This window comes from Narcine bancroftii, chromosome 1 (assembly GCF_036971445.1).
Source record: "Narcine bancroftii isolate sNarBan1 chromosome 1, sNarBan1.hap1, whole genome shotgun sequence".
NCBI lineage: Eukaryota > Metazoa > Chordata > Chondrichthyes > Torpediniformes > Narcinidae > Narcine > Narcine bancroftii.
Window position 1 is genome coordinate 255,926,825 of NC_091469.1, and position 21,858 is coordinate 255,948,682.

The 21,858-nt window shown below is 38.6% G+C and overlaps 1 protein-coding gene across 9 annotated transcripts in view; it reads left to right on the forward strand.

Moving 5' to 3' along the window:
* The window catches only part of LOC138741621 (PHD finger protein 21A-like), a 357,755-nt gene that overhangs the window by 178,490 nt on the left and 157,407 nt on the right, over window positions 1-21,858 (forward strand). For 8 of the 9 annotated variants that reach the window (XM_069895984.1, XM_069895999.1, XM_069896006.1 and 5 more), the window contains one exon: window positions 3,899-4,021. In XM_069895984.1, the coding sequence (XP_069752085.1) occupies window positions 3,899-4,021 (123 nt within the window). Of the gene's footprint in view, window positions 1-3,898; window positions 4,022-15,477; window positions 15,559-21,858 lie in introns of those variants that run through there. The other variant, XM_069896012.1, reaches the window with a different exon arrangement.

The following is a 21,858-nucleotide window of genomic DNA, read 5'->3' on the forward strand; positions in this document are numbered from 1 at the left end:
GTGGAAGTTCTCCTTTGAATTTATTCAGGTTTGCTTCAGAATTTTGGTGACTTATCTCCACTCTTTATAGAGTCCTGTTTATAAGGCACAATTCAGAAGTGTGATGGAGTACATTCCACTTGCCTGGTTGCACATTGAGCCAATTACACTCAAAATGCAAAGTGTAATTCAGAATTAAACTAACCCACTCGAACAGCACCCCTTGTCTTTTTTCTTTGGCTTGGCTTCACAGATGAAGATTTATGGAGGGGTAATGTCCACGTCAGCTGCAGGTTCGTTTGTGGCTGACAAGTCCGATGCGGGACAGGCAGACACGGTTGCAGCGGTTGCAAGGGAAAATTGGTTGGTTAGGGTTGGGTGTTGGGTTTTTTCTCCTTTGTCTTTTGTCAGTGAGGTGGGCTCTGCGGTCTTCTTCAAAGGAGGTTGCTGCCCGCCCGAACTGTGAGGTGCCAAGATGCACGGTTTGAGGCGATATCAGCCCACTGGCGGTGGTCAGTGTGGTAGGCACCAAGAGATTTCTTTAGGCTGTCCTTATACCTCTTCTTTGGTGCACTTCTGTCTCGGTGGCCAGTGGAGAGCTCGCCATATAACACGATCTTGGGAAGGCGATGGTCCTCCATTCTGGAGACATGACCTACCCAGCGCAGTTTGATCTTCAGCAGCGTGGATTCGATGCGGTCGGCCTCTGCCATCTCGAGTACTTCGATGTTGGAGATGAAGTCGCTCCAATGAATGTTGAGGATGGATCAGAGACCACGCTGGTGGAAGCTTTCTAGGAGCCGTAGGTGATGCCGGTAGAGGACCCATGATTCGGAGCCGAACAGGAGTGTGGGTTTGACAATGGCTCTGTATACGCTAATCTTTGTGAGGTTTTTCAGTTGGTTGTTTTTCCAGACTCTTGTGTAGTCTTCCAAAGGCGCTATTTGCCTTAAATATTCACTTCCTCCACCACTGGTACACCATGTCTGTCCTGTGCATAAAATGTACTGATTACTAATGGGCTATTATGAAAGTCTACAATCTCTACTATCAAAAAGTTCATGGTAACATGGTTGCAGCATTTTGCTCTCAATATTTTGATTTGGAAAATCAAAATCAATTGGTAGGACTAAATTTTAGATATTTCCACCTAATTGCACTGAGGGAGGACCATCATTCAAGAATACATCCTGCTGCATTCTCCGGCCATGAATTCCAATTAAAGTTCATCCTTAACTGTCCTTGAGAAGATACAGCAGGATGTATGCTTGAAATTGTATGGAAATATCTGAAATTTAGTCCTAACACAGAAGACATCAATATTTTTCCAAATCAAAATATTGAAAGCAAAATGCAGGTGATGCTGTAACCATGTTTCATCGGGTTGTATTTGCACAAGCAGATGACAATAAACTTGACTCGAAATAAACATTGGTCTTGCCAGTGACTTTCGTACTATAAGTAAGAAAAGTAACAAACTAGACAGATTTACTTTCCAAATGTAACTTTTCCATGCATTTCTTTCCACGTTATTAGTTTTTGTTTCCTCTCATTGCGAGTTCTAGGTTGCATATGAGTTCAGGATTCTGCTGGGTCCACTTATGATGTGCTTATATAAAGTGCAAAAGGTTTTATTGAACATTATTTTGAAGAATTGGCCGCCTTTGTCCTGATAATTGAAGAGTGTATCAGAGACAAAACTGCGTATTTTACAAAGCCACCCAATGCATTTGGTGTTTGCCAACCCCACTGTGCATGTTATGAGGCCACGGCACTGTTTCTCAATAATAGATTTTACTGGTGCATAATTACATTAAAATTAAGATCATAGTAGATGAATTAGGAAAAGTTCATAATCAACCTAACTGCAAAACAGTTAATGGAATGGCAGGTAGCTTTTTAAACTGGCAAAAAATACTTGCTAAATGGGGGATAATTTAAGATAGTAAGTTCTGGACTAGTGCATAAATGAAGTGGATGGATGAAGGGAGATGCATAAAAATAGAAATATGAAAATTAGCCTCTTAAGACAGTATCTATTTGATTATTGTGCACAGATGGGCTGGATATTAAAGTGTTCTCATATCTGGGATTACCAAAACTATTAGTTCAAAATACAGGTTGTACCTCCTTAATCCGGTGACGGAGGGACTTGACCATTGCTGGACCACATAAATGCCGGAAAACAGAAATTGACCCTTAAGGGAACCCCTTATGTAAACCTATCAAAGGTAGAACAAAGCTTAAATAATACTGTGGGGCCGCACAGTTAGTGTAGCATTTAGCACAACACCTTTACAGCACCAGCTATCGGGACCAGGGTTTGAGTCCTGTGCTGTCTGTAAGGAATTTGTATGAATGGCAGCAGATTCAAACGTGCTGGACCACAGAACGCCAAATAAGAGAGGTACAAGTTGTACTTAATAAATCCAATTTGAATTGAAAAGATGCTTTTCTAAAAATGTGCAACTTGCAAGCAAGGCAAATATTTGAAATTTATTTAAAATAAACTCGATAAACATGACAAAGAAAATAATATTACAGTAAAGCCCCTGGTATCTGGAATTCAAGCAACTGGCATCCTCAAACAACTGACCAAAAAATCGAGGAAAATAAATATAAAAAATGAAATTAAATAAGAATAAAATAATAAGTTAAAATATGTAAGTTTAAAATTGTAAAAATGAATGTTCTCTGAAGTAACACAAAATTTTGCTGAAGGTGGCAGAAAATATTCAGCCAGCTGAGTGCCTTGGTAAGACATTGCTGTTTGAATAAATTTGTGTTTGAATAAAATGGCATCACCTAGGATGAATAGCTGGTTAATGCTGCTCACCGTTGAGGTTACTCTCTTAATGTCTCCTCATAAAGAGCTCAATTAATTCATATATTAACCTGTTCAATTAACCTACATTGGCTGCAGGTCCCCAACTCCTCAGATTCTCATTCTTGTATTTCAATCTTTCGTGTTTTCTTCCAATCTATTCACCTCCAACCTTCGCTCCTTAAGCAGTCTTTACTTTCCCTTTTTCTCTTCCTCCATTGACAACCATGCCTTCGGCCACCTACCTCCCTGTTGTGGAATGCCCTACTTTTGACCTGCCCCACTGCTTTAGACCTATCTTTCTTTAAGATCATTATTGAACTTCATCTCTGAAGTCGTATCAATTAATTCCTTCTCCTTTTTGTTTGGCCATGAGGAAGATGTCTTTTTAATGTCCTTTGGAACAATTTCCATGCTAAAATAATTGAATACAAGTTGCTGCTTTATCGTCAACCAATATGAATGTATCAAGGAATGCTGCATTGCATCAAAATAGGATTTCTAGCCAACTAATTTCCTCTTATTACTTAAATTATACCAAAGTAACTTGTTTTATAGCATGTTGAAATCAATTGAAAAAGAAAGAATAGTTAATTAAAGCCAAAGTATGTCCTACATGCCTGGGTAGACATTTGGCTTGTAAAACAAGTAGGTAAAATAGGGTAACTTCTGCTGTTTTGCATCAATATTTAAAAAAAAATCAGATCCTTTGGAAAAACTTTTACTTATGTTTTCAGTCTATTCATTGAGAAATGAATAGGAAAGAAGCTGATTTGATTACTAATGCGTTAGCTAGAAACTCATGAGAAACATTTGTTAGACCTTCCACATTCCAAGGCTTACCCCCTTCATCATTAATTTTTTTTAAAGTATTTCCTGTTATTCTTTGTAGGAAACAGAGCCAATGGAATGAAAATTGGCTATTGAGAAAAGTATTGACAATTTTTTCATTCTGTGTTTCTTATACAGAAGGAAAGAAAAACTTGGAGAGTTTTCACTGAGAACCCTAATATCAACATGCAAAATAGGTGTAAATAATGTGTAGTACATTTCTGAATTGCAGTGTAAATCTAATGCATATTTTATCTTTTTCAGAAAAAGGTGGTTGAGCAGTTGAGGAAAGATTTGATGGTGAAACAGGAACACCATGAAGGCAAACTGCCACAAGTACCACCACAGCAGCAACAACAGACTGTATCACAGCTGAGCAGTCCACAGGTAATAAAATTGTAGCAAATTACAATGCAGAAAAAAAGTCTGCACCAGTGATTTTATTCCACAACTTTAATTTGTTCATGGAGTTACCTAATGACCTTGTAATGAAAGCAAAATGAAATTTTCTTGCCTATCAATAGATCTTGCAAAATCTTTTTTAAGTGATGGAAATTTGAAATATACAAACTTCTTAGGTTCATCTTCAAAATTATTACTGGTATGTATTGAATTTGCCTTCAACAACTGTGTGTGATTACAGTGAGCAGAGTATATCTTTGTATAGTTAAATATGAATTTAAATGTTGAAAATTATGCAGACATTTTGGATAATGTCCTGCATACAAACTGAAATGCCGTGGTATTTTCTATTCTTTAGAGGATTGAAGCTTGTACAAGTATAACTCTTCTAAACATCTTCCAACCCAATAGTCTGAGGAAACAAAACATGACATGGACAAATGACCTTTTTAAAACTATTTTTGATAAGGTAACTGCCTGACAAGTTAGAATCCTTTGGTTTTCCAACTTGAATAAACCTATTGCAGTGAATTAGCTATAGTGGATTTGTCTGTGGATTTAAATGTTTCAACTAACATTATGACATATGCCCTGAAGGCATAGAGATGATTAAAGTACCAAAAGGATTCAACTGGAAAGTACATTACAACCCTGAATATTACAGATTATGAGTTTAGAGTTTGACTGTGTTAACAAAAGAAAATTACAGATTCTAGATCATGGTCATCTACCTTCCAAAATGTAATTCATAATCTGTTAAGGAATTAGAAAACATTTGGATTGTAAGCCAGGACATCTGTGTCTTTAATTGAAGATTCCTTGTTAATTGCATGGGATAAATTGTATAATTTTTAGTGTTTAGTGTCAATTCAGAAGAAGGAAATTATATTTTAAATAAAAAAGTGACAAAAAATATTTGTATTTTTCCCTGAGAGCAGGTGCACCCTGCATGCAGACATCAGTTCAGAGAAGAGTAGTTTTTGAGAAATGAGTTTGAGGTTTGAAGCACTGGCATCACATCACAGATGGATATCTAACATGGACATGTTTGACATAAACCTGAGCCTTTGGTTTTGGAAAAGGAAGACCGAGTTGGTCTGTCAAAAGATAGCACAATATCAGTGATGAGGTGTGCAAATAAATTAACAAGTAGTACCCAAGTAATCAAGAGGAATGGAGAATTTTGTATCACTGACACAAAGAACTTGATTTGGAATAACTGTATCTAATTAACCAGAAAATTAGACTTAACCGCCATCAATTTAAAATGTATTTATATGAAATGAATGCTGAGTGCAGTGATCACACTGACGTGAGGTTGCTCACCAAAAACTAAAAAGGCTTGGAACGGTTTTACTTTCTTCTGCCAGAGGGTGCAGTTTTTTTTTGCCAAAAGATGGTGTGTGATTTTACTGGAGTTTCCTAAGTTGCTTTCTTTTTGTTTGTTTCTACCGTAAGAATATAAATATGCAGCTGAATGGAAGAAAAAAACCTGTGCTTGATATTTACAACAAAACTGCATCTTTTCAGGCTAAATTGTGCTACACAAATTCTGCAAGTTAAATTTAAAAAAAATCACAGAAAATGCTAGCAACGCTTAATAGCTAAGGCAGCATCTAAAGATAGAGAAATGGAGATCATAGTTCCAACAAAAGGGCTTTCCCTGAATTGTCAACTTGGTCTCTCTTCATAGATGCTGCTTGATCTACTGAATATTTCCAGGATGCCCTGTTTTTATAATAATAAAAAAAAATAAACATTTTCTTGCTTCCTTGCAAATGTTCAATTGCCATTCAAATGAATAGATTCATTATTTTTGTGCCCGTAATCTACCATTGGATCGGAGGATGGATTTCCTGCACGTGTGGTGCCAAAATCTGCTGAGTGCTTCCAGCAGTTTCTTTATTAATTCAGGTTTCTGATTTTAGCAGTTTTTTGACTATCATGCAGCAAAATATCCATTTACCTTCCTGCCAGTTGGCGTTGTTACAGAGTCCCGACTGGCCCCAAAACCCAGTAGCAATAGATATGCACCACGACAAAGGGTTACTTAAACAAAAGTTGCTTTTAATTATCTTTGCACATGAAAACAGAATCAAACTTTAACTTATCACTATCAACTTAACCTACTTAAACCCCCTCTAATTCTAAGCACACGTGTGTGTAATGCGTATATGTGTAGAAAAGTTATTTCGTTCACAGTCCAATGTCGCTGGTTGCAGGCAAATTTTGTACTTTGCACAGAAGTTAGCATTAATAAAGTTCACCAGGCTTTGGTGCTTAACAGGCAAATGGTTATCACTCAGGAGGGTTCTTATTGGTTTTCAGAGAGAGATTCCTTTTGCTCCAGGACATCTGCATCTGATTCCTTTTTAATCAGTCTTGCTGACGAAACCTGCCCCCTTCAGGGTTCTCCAAATGATCCTCTTTCTTTCAAGTCGCCACAGAGTTCCATTCAGACAGCAAGTCTTCTCCTTTTACCTGACAGTCTTCCAAAGTTTGCCAGCTTGTCCCTCTGGAACTGAAGTTTCTTTCTCTCCTCTCTCTCACTCCCTCTCTCTCTGAGAGCAAAGCTGTTCTACTCCTGTCTGTGAAAACCACATGCTCTTCCAGACCAGCTGCTGCTGTATTTTGCTACTTTGTTGCCTTTTGCAAAATAGCACTGTGCAAAAGTCCTGCAAAAATTCTGTTTTAAAATGTTTGTGTGCAATCTGCTCTGACAATCATCCCAAACCCCCACTAAATACTCTGTCACAGTGTTTTCTGAACTCTTATTATGCTATGGGTAGCTTCAGTATTACTTAAGCAGGTATTCTTAGGCTTCCACGGAAATACAGAAAAAGTTTATTTGTGTGCACAGATAAATGCAAGATTTTAATGGGAATTAACCAATTTGCAATACTGTACTCAACAAAAGAACCAGTGAAGTCAGGGTACTCATTGAATAGAATGTTACAGCACAGAAAACAGGCCCTTCAGAACATTATTCTGCCGTATCCCACTAATCTGCACCGTCCATTTCTCTCCATACCTCTCCCATCCACATATCTGTCTAAATTTTGCTTAAATGTTAAAATTAAGCCCACATTCACCACTTCAGCTGGAAGCTTGTTTCATATTCCCACCATAGTCTGTGTGAAGTTCTCCCCAAATCTTTCCCCTTCCAACCATAACCCATGTCCTCTAGTTTGTATCTCACTTAACCTCAGTGGAAAAAGCCTACTTGCATTTACTCTATCTATACCCATTATAACTTTGTATACCTCTATCAATTCTCTCCTTATTCTTCTACGTTAAAGGAAATAAAGTCCTAAGCTATTCTTTTCCTGTAACTCATTTCCTCAAACCCCAGCAACGTCTTCTCTGCAGTCTTTCAATGTATTGTTTTTTTTTAAACTTTATTTATGTCGTTCAAAAAACAATTAGTACATAACATATACAATTAACCCTAAACATGAACATTATTTTTTATATATAGAGGAAAAAAAAGGAACCCCCCCAGCCAACTCTCCTAAGGAGAGCCATAAAGAAAGAAAAAAAAAAGAAAAAATATTAAAAAAAAATTAAGCATGCATATTAAGATCTAATCAATTTAAATTGAAATGTAAATATTCTGAATATAACAACCACTTATTAATAAAAAACCTATAATTATCATGCAAAACATATGTAATTTTCCCACATTATTAAACAATATTTCATCTCATTATGCCATCTATTAATATTAATCATATTTGTATCTTTCCACGTACTAGCAATACATTTTTTCACTTCAGATAAAGCTAAATATACAAAAGCAAGTTGAAACTTATCTAATCCCAAACTTTTCAAAGGTTGCAAACTACCCAATAAAAACGCTGTCGGATCTAAAAGTATTTTAATCTTATACAGGTATTCTAAAAACAATTGAATTTTCTTCCAAAAAGATTGTATATGTCTACATGGCCAAACAGCATGAAAAAGAGTTCCAACAAAGTTACCACATCTAAAACACAAATTTGATTCAAGAAAATGATATTTTTTAAAATTTTTCAGGTGTTAAGTATAATTGATGTAAAAAAATATAGTTAATTATTGCATAATGTGCATTTATCAGTCTAGTTACACTATCATAACAAATATCTAACCAATCATCCTCGGAAAAAATAAAACCAATGTCCGCTTCCCATTTATGTTTAGACCTATCCCAACCCTTTTTATCCATACCATCCTGTAATATTTGATACATAGATGAAATATAACCCTTCTCTGGTACCTTCATAAGAAAAATCTCAAATTTAGTTATTTCAGGTAAAATCATATCTCTACCAAAATACTCTAGCTACTATATAAAGCCTTAATCCAACCAATAAAAAAAGGACCAAACTTAAATTTCTCCAGAACTTTAAACAAAAAGTTTCACTCAACTCTTATCAAATGCTTTTTCTGCATCTAAAGATATCACCATCGGGTGGTCTGAAGATTGTTGAAATCTATTAATCAAGCTAATCACGCACAAAATATTATCTGAAAAATATCTATTCTTTATAAAACCTGTTTGATCCATATGAATCAACTTTGGTAAAAATTTACCCAATCTATTCGCTAATATTTTAGCTATTATTTTATAATCTACATTTAACAACGAAATTGGTCTATATGCAGATACTTTCAAGGATCTCTATCTTTCTTTGGAATTACTGTAATTAAAGCACTAGAACAAGACTTAAGTAATTCATAATGTTCTCCAACTTGACGTAATACATCCCCAAACACTGTAGATAAATAATCATAAAAAATTTTATAAAATTCAACTGAAAATCCATCATCACCAGGCGATTTACCGTTCGGCATTTCCATCATAGCCATTTTTATTTCCAAATCAGTAAATGGTTCCTCTAACTCCTGTATATCTGCATCCTCTAATATCGATAAATTCAACTGTGATAGAAAAAGATCAATTAATCCAATTTCTTGTTTTTCTTCAGATGTATATAACTTTTTATAAAATGAACAAAATTCATCATGAATCTCACGAGGCTTATAAGTAATAAGAGAATTCCGTCTAACAGAATTAATATTCCTCGAAACCTGTCTTTCTTTAATTGCCATGCCAATACCTTATGTGCTTTCTGTCCCCATTCATAAAACCGTTGCTTAGTCCTATTAATCACACATTCAAATTGATAAGATTGCAAATTATTATATTCCAATTTCAACCTAGATAATTCTATTTTCTGATCTTCAGTAGCATCTTTTTGAAATTCCTTTTCTAACTCAGCAATCTGTTTCTCTAAGTCAAGACTCTGATTTAATCGATTCTTTTTTCATTTTAGAAGTATAACTAATTATTTGTCCTCTCAAATAACTTACTTTGAACAGAATTAGAATTTTCTTTAAAAAAAATTAATTTGTTTTTTCAAAAAATCAATAAATTCCGTATTTTTTAACAACATAGTATTAAACCTCCAACGATAGGCCACTTAAATTTTCTCAGAAGTTGCATATGTAAAATGTAACAAAGAATAATCTGAAATCACCCTACTTTTATATTCCGCTTGTATCTTCCCTTTTAAATATGCCGATACTAAAAAAAAGTCAATCCTTGAAAACGATTCTTGTCTAAATGAATAAAAGGAGAAATCTTTCTCTGTCGAATTAAGATGTCTCCAAATATCTACTAAATTAAGATCTTTCATCAACACTTGAACCTGAACTGCCATCTTAGATATCTTAACTTTCTTCGGAGATTTATCCAATAAAGGTTCCAAAACACAATTAAAATCACCACCAACTAAAATATTATCATTAGCCTGACCCAAATATAAAAATGCATCTGAAATAAATATTTCATCATCTACATTTGGGGCATAAATATTAAGTAAAGTCCAAAATTCACTAAAAATCTTACAATTCAATTTAAGAATACATCCTGCCTTTTCCTCCATTGATTGCAATTCAAAAGATAAATTTTTATGTATCAAAATTGCTACGCCTTTAGCCCTAGAATTAAATGAAGAAGAATATAGATGCCCAACCCAGTCCCTCTTTAATTTCATACTTTCCTTCAGATTCAAATGTGTTTCTTGTAAAAAAGCAACATCAATTTTCATTTTCTTAATATACGCCAAGATTCGCTTACGCTTGATTGGACTGTTTAAACCCCGAACATTAAAGGTAGCAAACCTCAACTTTGACATATCTACTATTGTTACTAAATACCAATAATATCTTTATATGAAAACTCAAATCAACATATTTAGTCCCTCCAGTAGGAGAAAAAAAAACAAAAATTAAAAGCTAACTAAGATGGAAAAAAACTCCCCCCCCCCAAAAAAAAAACTACCAAAAGGTAGTAATCCCTAAACAAAAATTGGGTGTGGGTCACCCACCAGTGGCTGATGACTAGTAAAGAACTTAAGCAAATCTCTCCCTCCCCAGCCAAACAATGAATAACATCAAAATATCATAATAACAAAAAAAAAGTAGAATAAGAATAAGAAAATTCTTCTATTCATCCAGGAGATTCCATTCTTGGAGAACCCATTTCAGAAAAAGTTGGACTCTTTCCATTCCCGTTTTTCCCATTTCTGCCATTTCTTCCGTTTCCAAAACAAGCAGATTTTTCTTTAGGAGATAATGGTGGACTATGTCTTTGTCCTCTTATGTCTGGCAATGAATCAGCAAAAATCATTGCTTCGCGATCATTCTCAAAAAACGAAATTGATGATCTCCGTAAAACACCTTCAACACTGCCGGGTAGCAAAAAGTAGACTTATAACCTTTATGCCACAAAGCTTCTTTAACTGTGTTAAATCGACGTCGGCGTTGAATGACCTCTTGACTCAAGTCGGGATAAAAAAAAACTCTACTATTCTGAATCAATAACGGAGTTTGTCGTTGTCTCGCATTTTGCACTGCTAGTCGAAGTATTGCTTCTCTATGCAAATAATTCAAACATCGAATTATTAAACATCTCGGTGGTTGACCAGGTAAAGGTGTTCTTCTTAAAGCTCTATGAGCTCTTTCCAGTACCAAGCCTTCAGAAAAAAAATCTTGCCCTAATACTTGTGGGATCCAGTCTTTAAAAAAAACGAAGAGGATCTTGTCCTTCTATACCTTCTGGCAAACCAACGATTTTCACATTATTCCTTCTACTTTGATTCTCCAAGTAGTCTATTTTCCTCTCTAACTCCTTCTCACATTCTCCCAATTCTATAACTGATTTTTCAACCTTCAACACTTTTTCTGTGTTAGAAACCACTTGCTGTTTACATTCCAAAAAAGCAGACTGAAATTTTTTTAAATCTTCACAAGATGCTTCCACACGTGCTTTAACTGTATTCAATTCTGAACTTATACTAGCATTCATTTGAACCATCTTATTCATTAAAGGTTGAATGACAGCATTTAACTGCATACATTGTAACTCAGAAAAGCTCAGCCCTGCTTTCTCTAACATAGTGGCAGAACCAGGTAACTTTAGCTCCTGCTGCAACTCAACGAAAGGCATTTTAGAGGTTTTACTGCGGGTCTGGACTCCCAGCGACGGCACCCCGACTTCCTCAGGGGTCGCCGCTGGTCTTACCCCGCAGCTCATTGTTTTTGTGCAAAATCACGGAGGAAATCGATATCTTCAGGTTGAAATGCTTCCTGATGCATTTCAAACAATGAAGTCGTCTTCCTGCGTGCTCCCTCCGTTAAAATCAAAAGGCTTCCAGAATCGGGATCCACTTCTTGGGAACATGCACCTTCCTCCAGAGAACGGGTAATTCCAGCGCTATCCTTCACTTGGTGAGTAGTAGACATTTTTTTTTCAGCTCCCACGGGCAGTCTTTGAGATTTAGACACTGAAGAGATTAAGCCTGAGGGTGTATCAAGTCATTTAGGCCCCAAATCTTCAGCACTTCGAAAATGTAACTTCTTCTGCACTTGAGGTTTAATCTTTTTACCATTAATGGCCATAGTAGTTCCTCAATACCAAACTGCATGAGTTTTTCAAGCTTTGTTGGGACCAAGGTAAACTGCCTCAGGATCTTCGTGATGCCACCATCATCACCCTGTACAAAAACAAAGGCGAGAAATCAGACTGCTCAAACTACAGGGGAATCACGTTGCTCTCCATTGCAGGCAAAATCTTCGCTAGGATTCTACTAAATAGAATAATACCTAGTGTCGCTGAGAATATTCTCCCAGAATCACAGTGCGGCTTTCGCGCAAACAGAGGAACCACTGACATGGTCTTTGCCCTCAGACAGCTCCAAGAAAAGTGCAGAGAACAAAACAAAGGACTCTACATCACCTTTGTTGACCTCACCAAAGCCTTCGACACCGTGAGCAGGAAAGGGCTTTGGCAAATACTAGAGCGCATCGGATGTCCCCCAAAGTTCCTCAACATGATTATCCAACTGCACGAAAACCAACAAGGTCGGGTCAGATACAGCAATGAGCTCTCTGAACCCTTCTCCATTAACAATGGCGTGAAGCAAGGCTGTGTTCTCGCACCAACCCTCTTTTCAATCTTCTTCAGCATGATGCTGAACCAAGCCATGAAAGACCCCAACAATGAAGACGCTGTTTACATCCGGTACCGCACGGATGGCAGTCTCTTCAATCTGAGGCGCCTGCAAGCTCACACCAAGACACAAGAGAAACTTGTCCGTGAACTACTCTTTGCAGATGATGCCGCTTTAGTTGCCCATTCAGAGCCAGCTCTTCAGCGCTTGACGTCCTGCTTTGCGGAAACTGCCAAAATGTTTGGCCTGGAAGTCAGCCTGAAGAAAACTGAGGTCCTCCATCAGCCAGCTCCCCACCATGACTACCAGCCCCCCCACATCTCCATCGGGCACACAAAACTCAAAACGGTCAACCAGTTTACCTATCTCGGCTGCACCATTTCATCAGATGCAAGGATCGACAATGAGATAGACAACAGACTCGCCAAGGCAAATAGCGCCTTTGGAAGACTACACAAAAGAGTCTGGAAAAACAACCACCTGAAAAACCTCACAAAGATAAGCGTATACAGAGCCGTTGTCATACCCACACTCCTGTTCGGCTCCGAATCATGGGTCCTCTACCGGCACCACCTACGGCTCCTGGAACGCTTCCACCAGCGTTGTCTCCGCTCCATCCTCAACATCCATTGGAGCGCTCACACCCCTAACGTCGAGGTACTCGAGATGGCAGAGGTCGACAGCATCGAGTCCACGCTGCTGAAGATCCAGCTGCGCTGGATGGGTCACGTCTCCAGAATGGAGGACCATCGCCTTCCCAAGATCGTATTATATGGCGAGCTCTCCACTGGCCACCGTGACAGAGGTGCACCAAAGAAAAGGTACAAGGACTGCCTAAAGAAATCTCTTGGTGCCTGCCACATTGACCACCGCCAGTGGGCTGATAACGCCTCAAACCGTGCATCTTGGCGCCTCACAGTTTGGCGGGCAGCAGCCTCCTTTGAAGAAGACCGCAGAGCCCACCTCACTGACAAAAGGCAAAGGAGGAAAAACCCAACACCCAACCCCAACCAACCAATTTTCCCTTGCAACCGCTGCAATCGTGTCTGCCTGTCCCGCATCGGACTGGTCAGCCACAAACGAGCCTGCAGCTGACGTGGACTTTTTACCCCCTCCATAAATCTTCGTCCGCGAAGCCAAGCCAAAGAAGAAAAAGTTCCTCAATACTTTAAACTAAAATTTAAAAAGTTTAACCTTGAAAACAAAGGGTTAAAAAACTTAAAAGTCTGGCCAGAGAGGTCGAGATTACGTCTAGACTCTACGCCATCTTGCCATGCCCTTCTTTCAATTATATTATCTTTGCTGTAGTTAGGTGACCAAACCTGCACACAATACTCCAAATCTGGCCTCACCAAAGTGTTGTACAGCTTTGCTATAATATCCTAACTCCTATATTCAATACTTTGATTTATGAAGGCCAATGTGCCAAAAAGCTCTCTTTACAACCTATCTCTGTGCATGTCCTATCTTAATTTGTTCTGATGACCTTCAAATAGATATGCATCTGAGAATGTTAATAATAAAAACGTGACACCCAATGTGGTCTCCTGGGTGTATCACACCACCTTTCAATAATCCTGAGAACAAATTCTTTGGAAAATCTTGAGCAAAGAATTTCTGGAGGAATTGAGCAAGTCAGGCAGCACCCATAGGTAGAAATGTAGCAAATGATTTGTGTCAAAACCCTTTATCAAGACTAAGATGAAAAGGTAAAATTGCAAATATAAAGGGGGAAAGAAGCTGGAGAAGAGATCCAGAGGTGGAGAGAGACAGAGGGAGAAACCATTCCTGGGTGGGGAGATGGGGGGAAGTTTGAGAGAGAAAAAAGAGTAGAGGAATAGGTAAGGAAGGGATTGAAACAGTGGAAGCAGGTGAGGGTGGAGTTACCTAAAATGAGAAAAAAAAGCTCAATGTTCATGCTGCCAGGTTTAAAGCTGTACTGGAGCAATATTACATACGTTTTTTTGCAGGAAATGGTTAGGTAAAAGAAGGTAAAATTTAAACCTACAAAAAAAAGCATAGGTGTTTGATGAAGTGGTCATCCAATCAGTGTTTGGTCTCACCTATGTAAAGGAAGCCTCACTGGGTACACCAAATGCAGTAGATTAGGTTGAACGATGTTCATGTGAAGCTCTGCCTCACCTGGAAGATCTATTTGTGGCCCTGGATGGAGGTGAGGGGAGAGATATGGGAAATGTTTTCACTTCCTGCGATTACAGGGGCCGGTGCCTAAAGGAGTAGAAGGGTGGGGTATGGAGGTAACAGATGATTAGCGGGTCTCGGAGAGACTTATCCCTACTAAAAGCGATTTGAATGGAGAGAGGGAGATGTGGCTGGTCGAGGGTTTGAGAGTTCGTGGAAGTGTCAGAGGATAATGTGTTGGAATGTGGCTGGCAGGGTGGAAAGTGAGGACCAGAGGAATTCTGTCTTGTGCAGATGGAATAAGGGTAAAGATGTGAGGAAAAAGAGTAGGTACGGGTTTTATCAGTGATTGAAAGAGAGAATCCACATATATTAAAGAAAATGGCATTTTAGATGTCCTCATTTGGAAGGCCTGGTTCTGGTAACAAATGTGGTGAAGGTGGAGGAATTGTAAGAAAGGGGTGGTGTCCTTACAAGAGACAGGTTTTATGAGAAACAGAGGAGATGCAGGTGTGAGCTTTATCATCACTTTAATCATTAGAGAGCAATAAATATTTTCAAATTGGGATTTCTGTTTGGAGTTGCCAGGTCTGACTGATGATTCTAAAAAGACCAGTCATAATCCCTTACATTTTTTACAATAGCTATTGTAAGATTACTTATTAATAATCTGAACAAAATTAAGTCATTGACATTTGTATCTTCACATGGAAAAATTGTCAATATATGGAAAAAAGTATTTAGTTTGTTTGTGACCCTGTGTCATTCTGCAGCATTGAATTATGATGTCACAAAGCCGAAACAGTTAAAATTCCTTGATATTGTCACCTTTCCCTGAATTGAATGGTCAGGGAACCTAATTTTTCTGTTGATTCGTGAGAACCAGTAAGTATAGAAAACAGGGACTTGATATTTTTCAATGTTAACTTTCATCATCACTCTTAATAATATTTATCCAGATCTTTTTGGATATTAAACCAACATAAAATGAAAATCAGAATTTATTGTCGTAAACCAGTCATGAAATATGGTGTTTTGTGGCAATATCATAGTGCAAACATTCATATTATAACCATCTATAAAATTATATAAAAAAATTAAAATAATTGTGCATGAACAGCAAGGCAGAGTCTTTGGTTCATTAATTATTCAGGAATTGGATGGCAGCAGGGAAAAAGCTGTCCTTGTGCAATTGAGTGTTCATCTTTAGGCTCCTGTACCTTTTCCCTGACGGTAGCAGAGTGAAGAGGGCATGGCTTGGGTGGTGGGGGTCTTGAGGATAGAGGCTGCTGTTTTTCAGACACTGCCTCATGTAGATGTCCTCAATGGAGTAAACTCTGATGCCTGTGATGTTGCAGGCCAAGTTAACAACCCTCTGGAGTTTATTCTTGTCCTGAGCATTGGTGCTTCCATACCAGGCAGTGATGCAACCAGCCAGAATGCTCTCAACAGTCTACTGAATCTCCTCAGACACCTCACTAACTATAGCTGCTGGTAGTCCTTCTTTGAGATTTCATCCACATGGAGGTTCTAGGACAGATCCTTGGAGATGTTGACACCCAGGAATTTGAAGTTCTTAACCTTCTCCACAACTAAGCTCTTGATGAGGACTGGGTCGTGTCCCCCTGACTTCCTCCTGAAATCCACAATCATCTCCTTGGTTTTGTTGTCGTTGAGTTCAAGGTTGTTGTCATTACACCATTTAACAAGCTGATCTATCTCCCTTCTGTATGCTTCCTCATTGCCGTTTGTGATTCTGCCAACAACTGTGGTGTCTTCATCAGCCTTGTAGGTAGCATTGGAATTGTGCCTGGCCATGATATCATGGGTATATAATGAGTAGAACAGTGGGCTAAGCACGTATTCTTGGGTGCACCTGTGCTGATAATTAGTGGGGAGGAGATGATCAGTGAGTTTACAATTCATACTGGCTGTGGTCTTCTAATAAGAAAGTCAAGATTCAAGTTGCTGAGGTGGGTACAGAGGCCTAAAGTTTGTAGCTTCTTGACCAGCACTGAGGGAATAATGGTATTGAAGGACAAGCAGTAGTCGATGAAGAGCAGCTGTGTGTATGAATTGCTGTTTTCGAGGTGGTCCAGAGCTGAGTGGAGAAGGAGCGATGTTGTATCTAGTGTGGAGTGATTGTGGTAACAGGTGAATTCCAGTGGGTCCAGATCTTTCATTAGGTACATGTTAATTCTGGCCATGACCATCCTCTCAAAACATTTCTTCACAGTCGAAGTTAGTGCTACTGGATGGTAGTCATTGAGGCAGCTCACACTACTCTTCTTGGGTACCAGGATGATTGATGCCCTTTTGAAGCGGGTGGGAACCTCTGACTTCAACAATGAGAGATTGAAAATGTCCATGAATACTCCAGCTACTTGGTTGGCACAGATTTTCAGTACCCTGCCAGGTATGCTGTCTGGGCCTGATGCCTAGCGAAGGTTCACCCTCTTGAGTGATGTTCTGATGTTGCTCTCAGAGTCAGATATCACAGAGTCCTCAACCCTATCAGGCAGTTTAGTGGCTCTTCTCAAAGGTGGCATAGAAGTACTGAAAATAGTTCATAAGAGGGTATCCTCATTTGTGTTTCTATCAGGTTACTTCGATTCCTCATCCTGAATACATCTGTCAGAAGGCAAATCTGATTTTATTTGAAGATAAACATTTGCAAATTACTTTTTGCTTGGAATCATGGAAACTTGACTCCCTTGCAAACTTTTGTGTCTCTTTCCCTTAGCATAATAGTAAGAATCTTCTCACTTTTGGGGTGGCAATAGTTGAAAATGGGGATGACTCAATTTTCTTTTGACATACAGCATGGTAATAGGCCCTTATGGCCCATAAGCCCCCTCTCCCCACCCCCCCCCCCCCCCCCCCCACCCTGGCCAAATACACCAATTAACCTATAAACCCTGCACATTTGCTGTTTCGGACCAATAGTCTTTAATTTGCATCTTTTTTGAATTACAGGTAGCTTATTGAGTGTTTCTGCTCCAATTTAATGCGATTCCCATCCAACCATTGGAAAAAAGATGTTCTTTTAGTCTCAGTGAAGGGTAGTGTTTTTATTAAAAATTTGCATCAGGCAATCTTTACTGTAGTAGATTATATTAAGTATTGATGTCCTGTGAGGAAAAGTTGTTGGCTTAGTCTGCCAGAGTAGAGAAATGAGATTGGATGATTGAAAAGTTTTAAGATTTTGACAGATCTTGACAAGGTGAATAGGAAGTGGATGCTTTCTTTTGTGTGAGAACCTAGAACTTGAGGTTAGTATTTAAAAATAAAGAATCAACCATTTAAGGGGAAAATTAGTTCATTTTTGAGGGCCATGAGGGTGTAAAACTATGTAGTGCCTATAAACATTTTTAAGGCATAGACTTGATAAGTTGGATAGTGAAAAATACCGGAGTTGGACAAGGCAGAGTTGAGTTTGACATTGGACCTATTGTGATCTTGTTAAATGATGGTGTAGGCTGAACATCTGAAGGGCCTCCTATAGTTCTTAATTCATATCCTAAGTCAAATGATCTGCCAAAACCTATGATCAATTCCACATGAAGAATGGCCATTTAAGGAAGTTGTGCAAACATAATCTGTCAAATGTACACAAGGCATCAAGAAATAAGAAAGCTGAAAAATCATCATATTTGATGATTAAAAAAATACATTCCAGTGAATGTAATAGAAAATTGGAGTAAGCTTTGATTGTCCAATAATTTAAGTTTACAACTAGGTTACGAAGTAACTTTAAAATTATTTATGCAGTTGCTTTTATCCAGTGTTTGCTTGCTAATGGTCTCAAATCTGCCCATGCTTTGTTCCCTTTCTCTTGTCACAGCCTGTGTCTCAGTAGAGAATTGCAAAGACATTATTTTACATCTGTTTTTTTAAAAAAAATGCTGTTTCCTAGCAATCCTACCTTCACCTATCCCACCGCTGAATTTATCAAATATGATAACCTGCCCTCTCGCTGGTGTTCAGAGACCAATTGTAGCCTTGCATTGCCATCTTATTGAGTAAACAAATATATCATCTTGGAAAATAGGTACTCCTCTTTGAGTACTTTTTGGATGATGATGCCCTTTGAGTATTTTTTGGGGGGGAGGGGGCAGCCTAGCTGGGGAAAGCAACAGTGGCTGTACTTCTGGCATAGGGTCGGCTCCTGTAGCTCAGAAGGATAGGGAAAGGAAGAGGAGAGCAATAGTCATAGGGGACTCAATAGTTAGGACAGATAGGGGATTCTGTGGACACCGTAAGGTTTGACATGTTGCTGCCCATGTCCAAGATATCCTAAAGTGGGAGGGAGATGAGCCAAAGGTCATGGTACATGTAGGTGCCAACGATGTAGGGAGGAAGAGTGAAGAGATCCTGAAAAGTGAGTACAGAGAGTTAGAGAGCTGAAAAGAAGGACCATAAAGGGAGTAATCTTGTGATTACTTCCTCTGCCATGCAACAGTGAGGGCAGAAATAGAATGAGGTGGAGGATGAATGCGTGGCTGAAGGGATGGAGCAAGGGGCAGGGATTCAAGTTTCTGGATCACAGGGACCTTTTTTGGGGGAGATGGGACCTATACAGAACAGATAGGTTGCACTTGAATTGCGGGGGACCAGGATCCTGGCAGGGACATTTACTAAAGCTACTCAGGAGACTTTAAGCTAGAATGGTTGGGGGAAGGGAGCCAAACGAAGGAGAACAGCAAGGAGAAGGTTAGATTGCAAAGAGGGAAAGCTTGTAGACAAAGTTTAGGGGTGGGTAGGCAGGTGATAGAGAAGGAAAATGCTCTGTATGAAGATCGAGGGGAGATGATAGAAAAATAACATAATAGAGTTGTTTGTAAAGATAGGGGCAAACAGAGTATAAGTAGTGGGAAATCTCTGAAATGCATATACTTTAATGTTAGGTGCATTGTAAGCAAGGTGGATGAGCTGAGGGAAATAGGTACTCCTCTTTGAGTACTTTTTGGATGATTGATGCCCTTTGAGTATTTTTTTTGGTTGCAGGAGGGATGTGATTGGCAGCTAAATATTCCTGGATTTGCTTTAGGTGTGAAAGAATTGGAGGGGCAAGAGAGGGTGGTGTATTGCTTGTCAGGGAAAATATTACAGCGGTGCTAAGGCAGGATAGATTAAAGGGCTTGTCCAGGCAGGCTGTATGGGTGGAATTGAAGAATGGGAGAGGGGTAGTCACACTTAAAGGTATTGCATTATAGACCACCTAATAGGGAGTGAGAACTAAAGGAACAAATTTGTAGTGAGATAGCAAATATTTTTAATAAGCACAGGGTCGTGATAGTGGGGGATTTTAATTTTCCAAATATACATTGGGAAACCCATTCTGTGAAAGGGCTGGATGGATTGAAATTTGTAAAATGTGTGCAGAATAGTTTTATACAGCAATGCGTAGAGGTACTGACAAGGGGACTTGGGGAGCACTTTGGGTCCAGTGATCATAGTACCATTATCTTCAATGTAATTATGGAAAGGGATAATTCAGGTCCTAAGATTGAGGTTTTCAAGTGTAGAAAAGCTATATTTAAGGAGATGAGAAAGGATTTATGAAGAGTGGATTGGGATGATTTGTTTTATGGGAGGGATACATGGAGGTCTTTTAAAGGTGAGATTTTGAGGGTCCAAAATCTTTGTTCCTGTCAGGATTAAAGGCAGAGTCAAAAGTTTGAGAGAGCCACAGTTTTCAAGGGATATTGGAAATTTGGTTTGAAAAACGAGGGAGACCTACAATAAATATAAGAAACAAGAAATAAAGGAGATGCGTGGAGAATACATTGAATATAAAAAGAATCTTAAGAAAGAAATTAGAAAAGCTAAAGAAGGTATGAGGTGGCTATAAGCAAACAAGGTGAAAATAAATCCAAAAGGTTTCTATAAATATGTTAATAGCAAAAGGAGAGTGAAGGATAAAAATGGTTCCTTAGAGAATCAGAGCAGACAACTGTGTGTGGAGCCAAATGAGATGGGAGAGATTTTGAACAAGTTCTTTTCTTTGGTATTCACCAAGGAGAAGGACATTGAAATGTGCAGGGTAAAGGAAGCAAAGAGGGTAATTATGAAAACTGTAGTGATTAAGAAAGAGGAAGTACTGGAGCTGTTGAAGCATCTAGAAAGGTGGATAAGTTTCCGGGTCACTAACCTCCTTGAGAGGTTAGTGAGGAAATAGTGGCTCTGACAGTGATTTTTCAAATATCATTAGAGATGGGTATAGTGCCGGAGGATTCACATATTGCTAATGCAGTTCCTTTGTTTAAAAAGGGTTCGAGGAATAAGCCTAGCAATTATAGGCCTTTAAGTTTAATGTCTGTGATAGGTAAGTTAATGCAAAGCGTTCTTAGAGATAATAAGTATCTGGAGAGATAGGGTCTGATCAGGAACACTCAACATGGGTTTGTGTGTGGGAAGTCATGCTTGACCAATCTTGTTGAATTATTTTGAAGAGGTGACTTTGAGTGTTGATGAGGGGTAAGTAGTGGATGTTGTCTATATGGACTTCAGTAAGACCTTCAATAAGGTTCCGCATGGAAAGTTAGCTAAGATGGTTCAGGCGCTAGGAATTTGAGAGAGTCAAATGGATTCAACAGTGGCTAGAAGGGAGATGCTAGAGAGTCATAATGGATAACTGTTTGTCAGGCTGGAGGCCGGTAACAAGTGGTGTGCCTCAGGGATCTGTATTGGATCCCTTGCTGTTTGCCATTTACATTAATATCTGGATGATGGGGTGGCAAATTGGATTAGCAAATATGTGGATGATACTAAAATAGGTGGAATTGTGGGTATTGAAGAAGGTTTTCAAAGATTGCAAGAGGATTTGGCCTGCTTAGGAGAGTGGGCTGAAAGATGGCAGCCCATCTTTAATACGGATAAGTGTGAAGTGCTTCATTTTGGAAAGAATAATCCAAACAGGACGTATAGTAAATGGGAGGGCATTGAGGAATGCAGAAGAACAGAAAGATCTAGGAATAACAGTTCATCGTTCTTTGAAGGTGGAATCTCGTTGATAGAGTGGTGAAGAAACCTTTTGGCTTGCTGGCCTTTATAAATCAAAGCATAGAATACAGGAGTTGGGAAGTAATTTGAGACTGTTCATGGCATTGGTGAGGCCAAATTTGGAATACTGTGTGCAGTTCTGGTCACACCGAATTATAGGAAGGATATCAACAAGTTAGA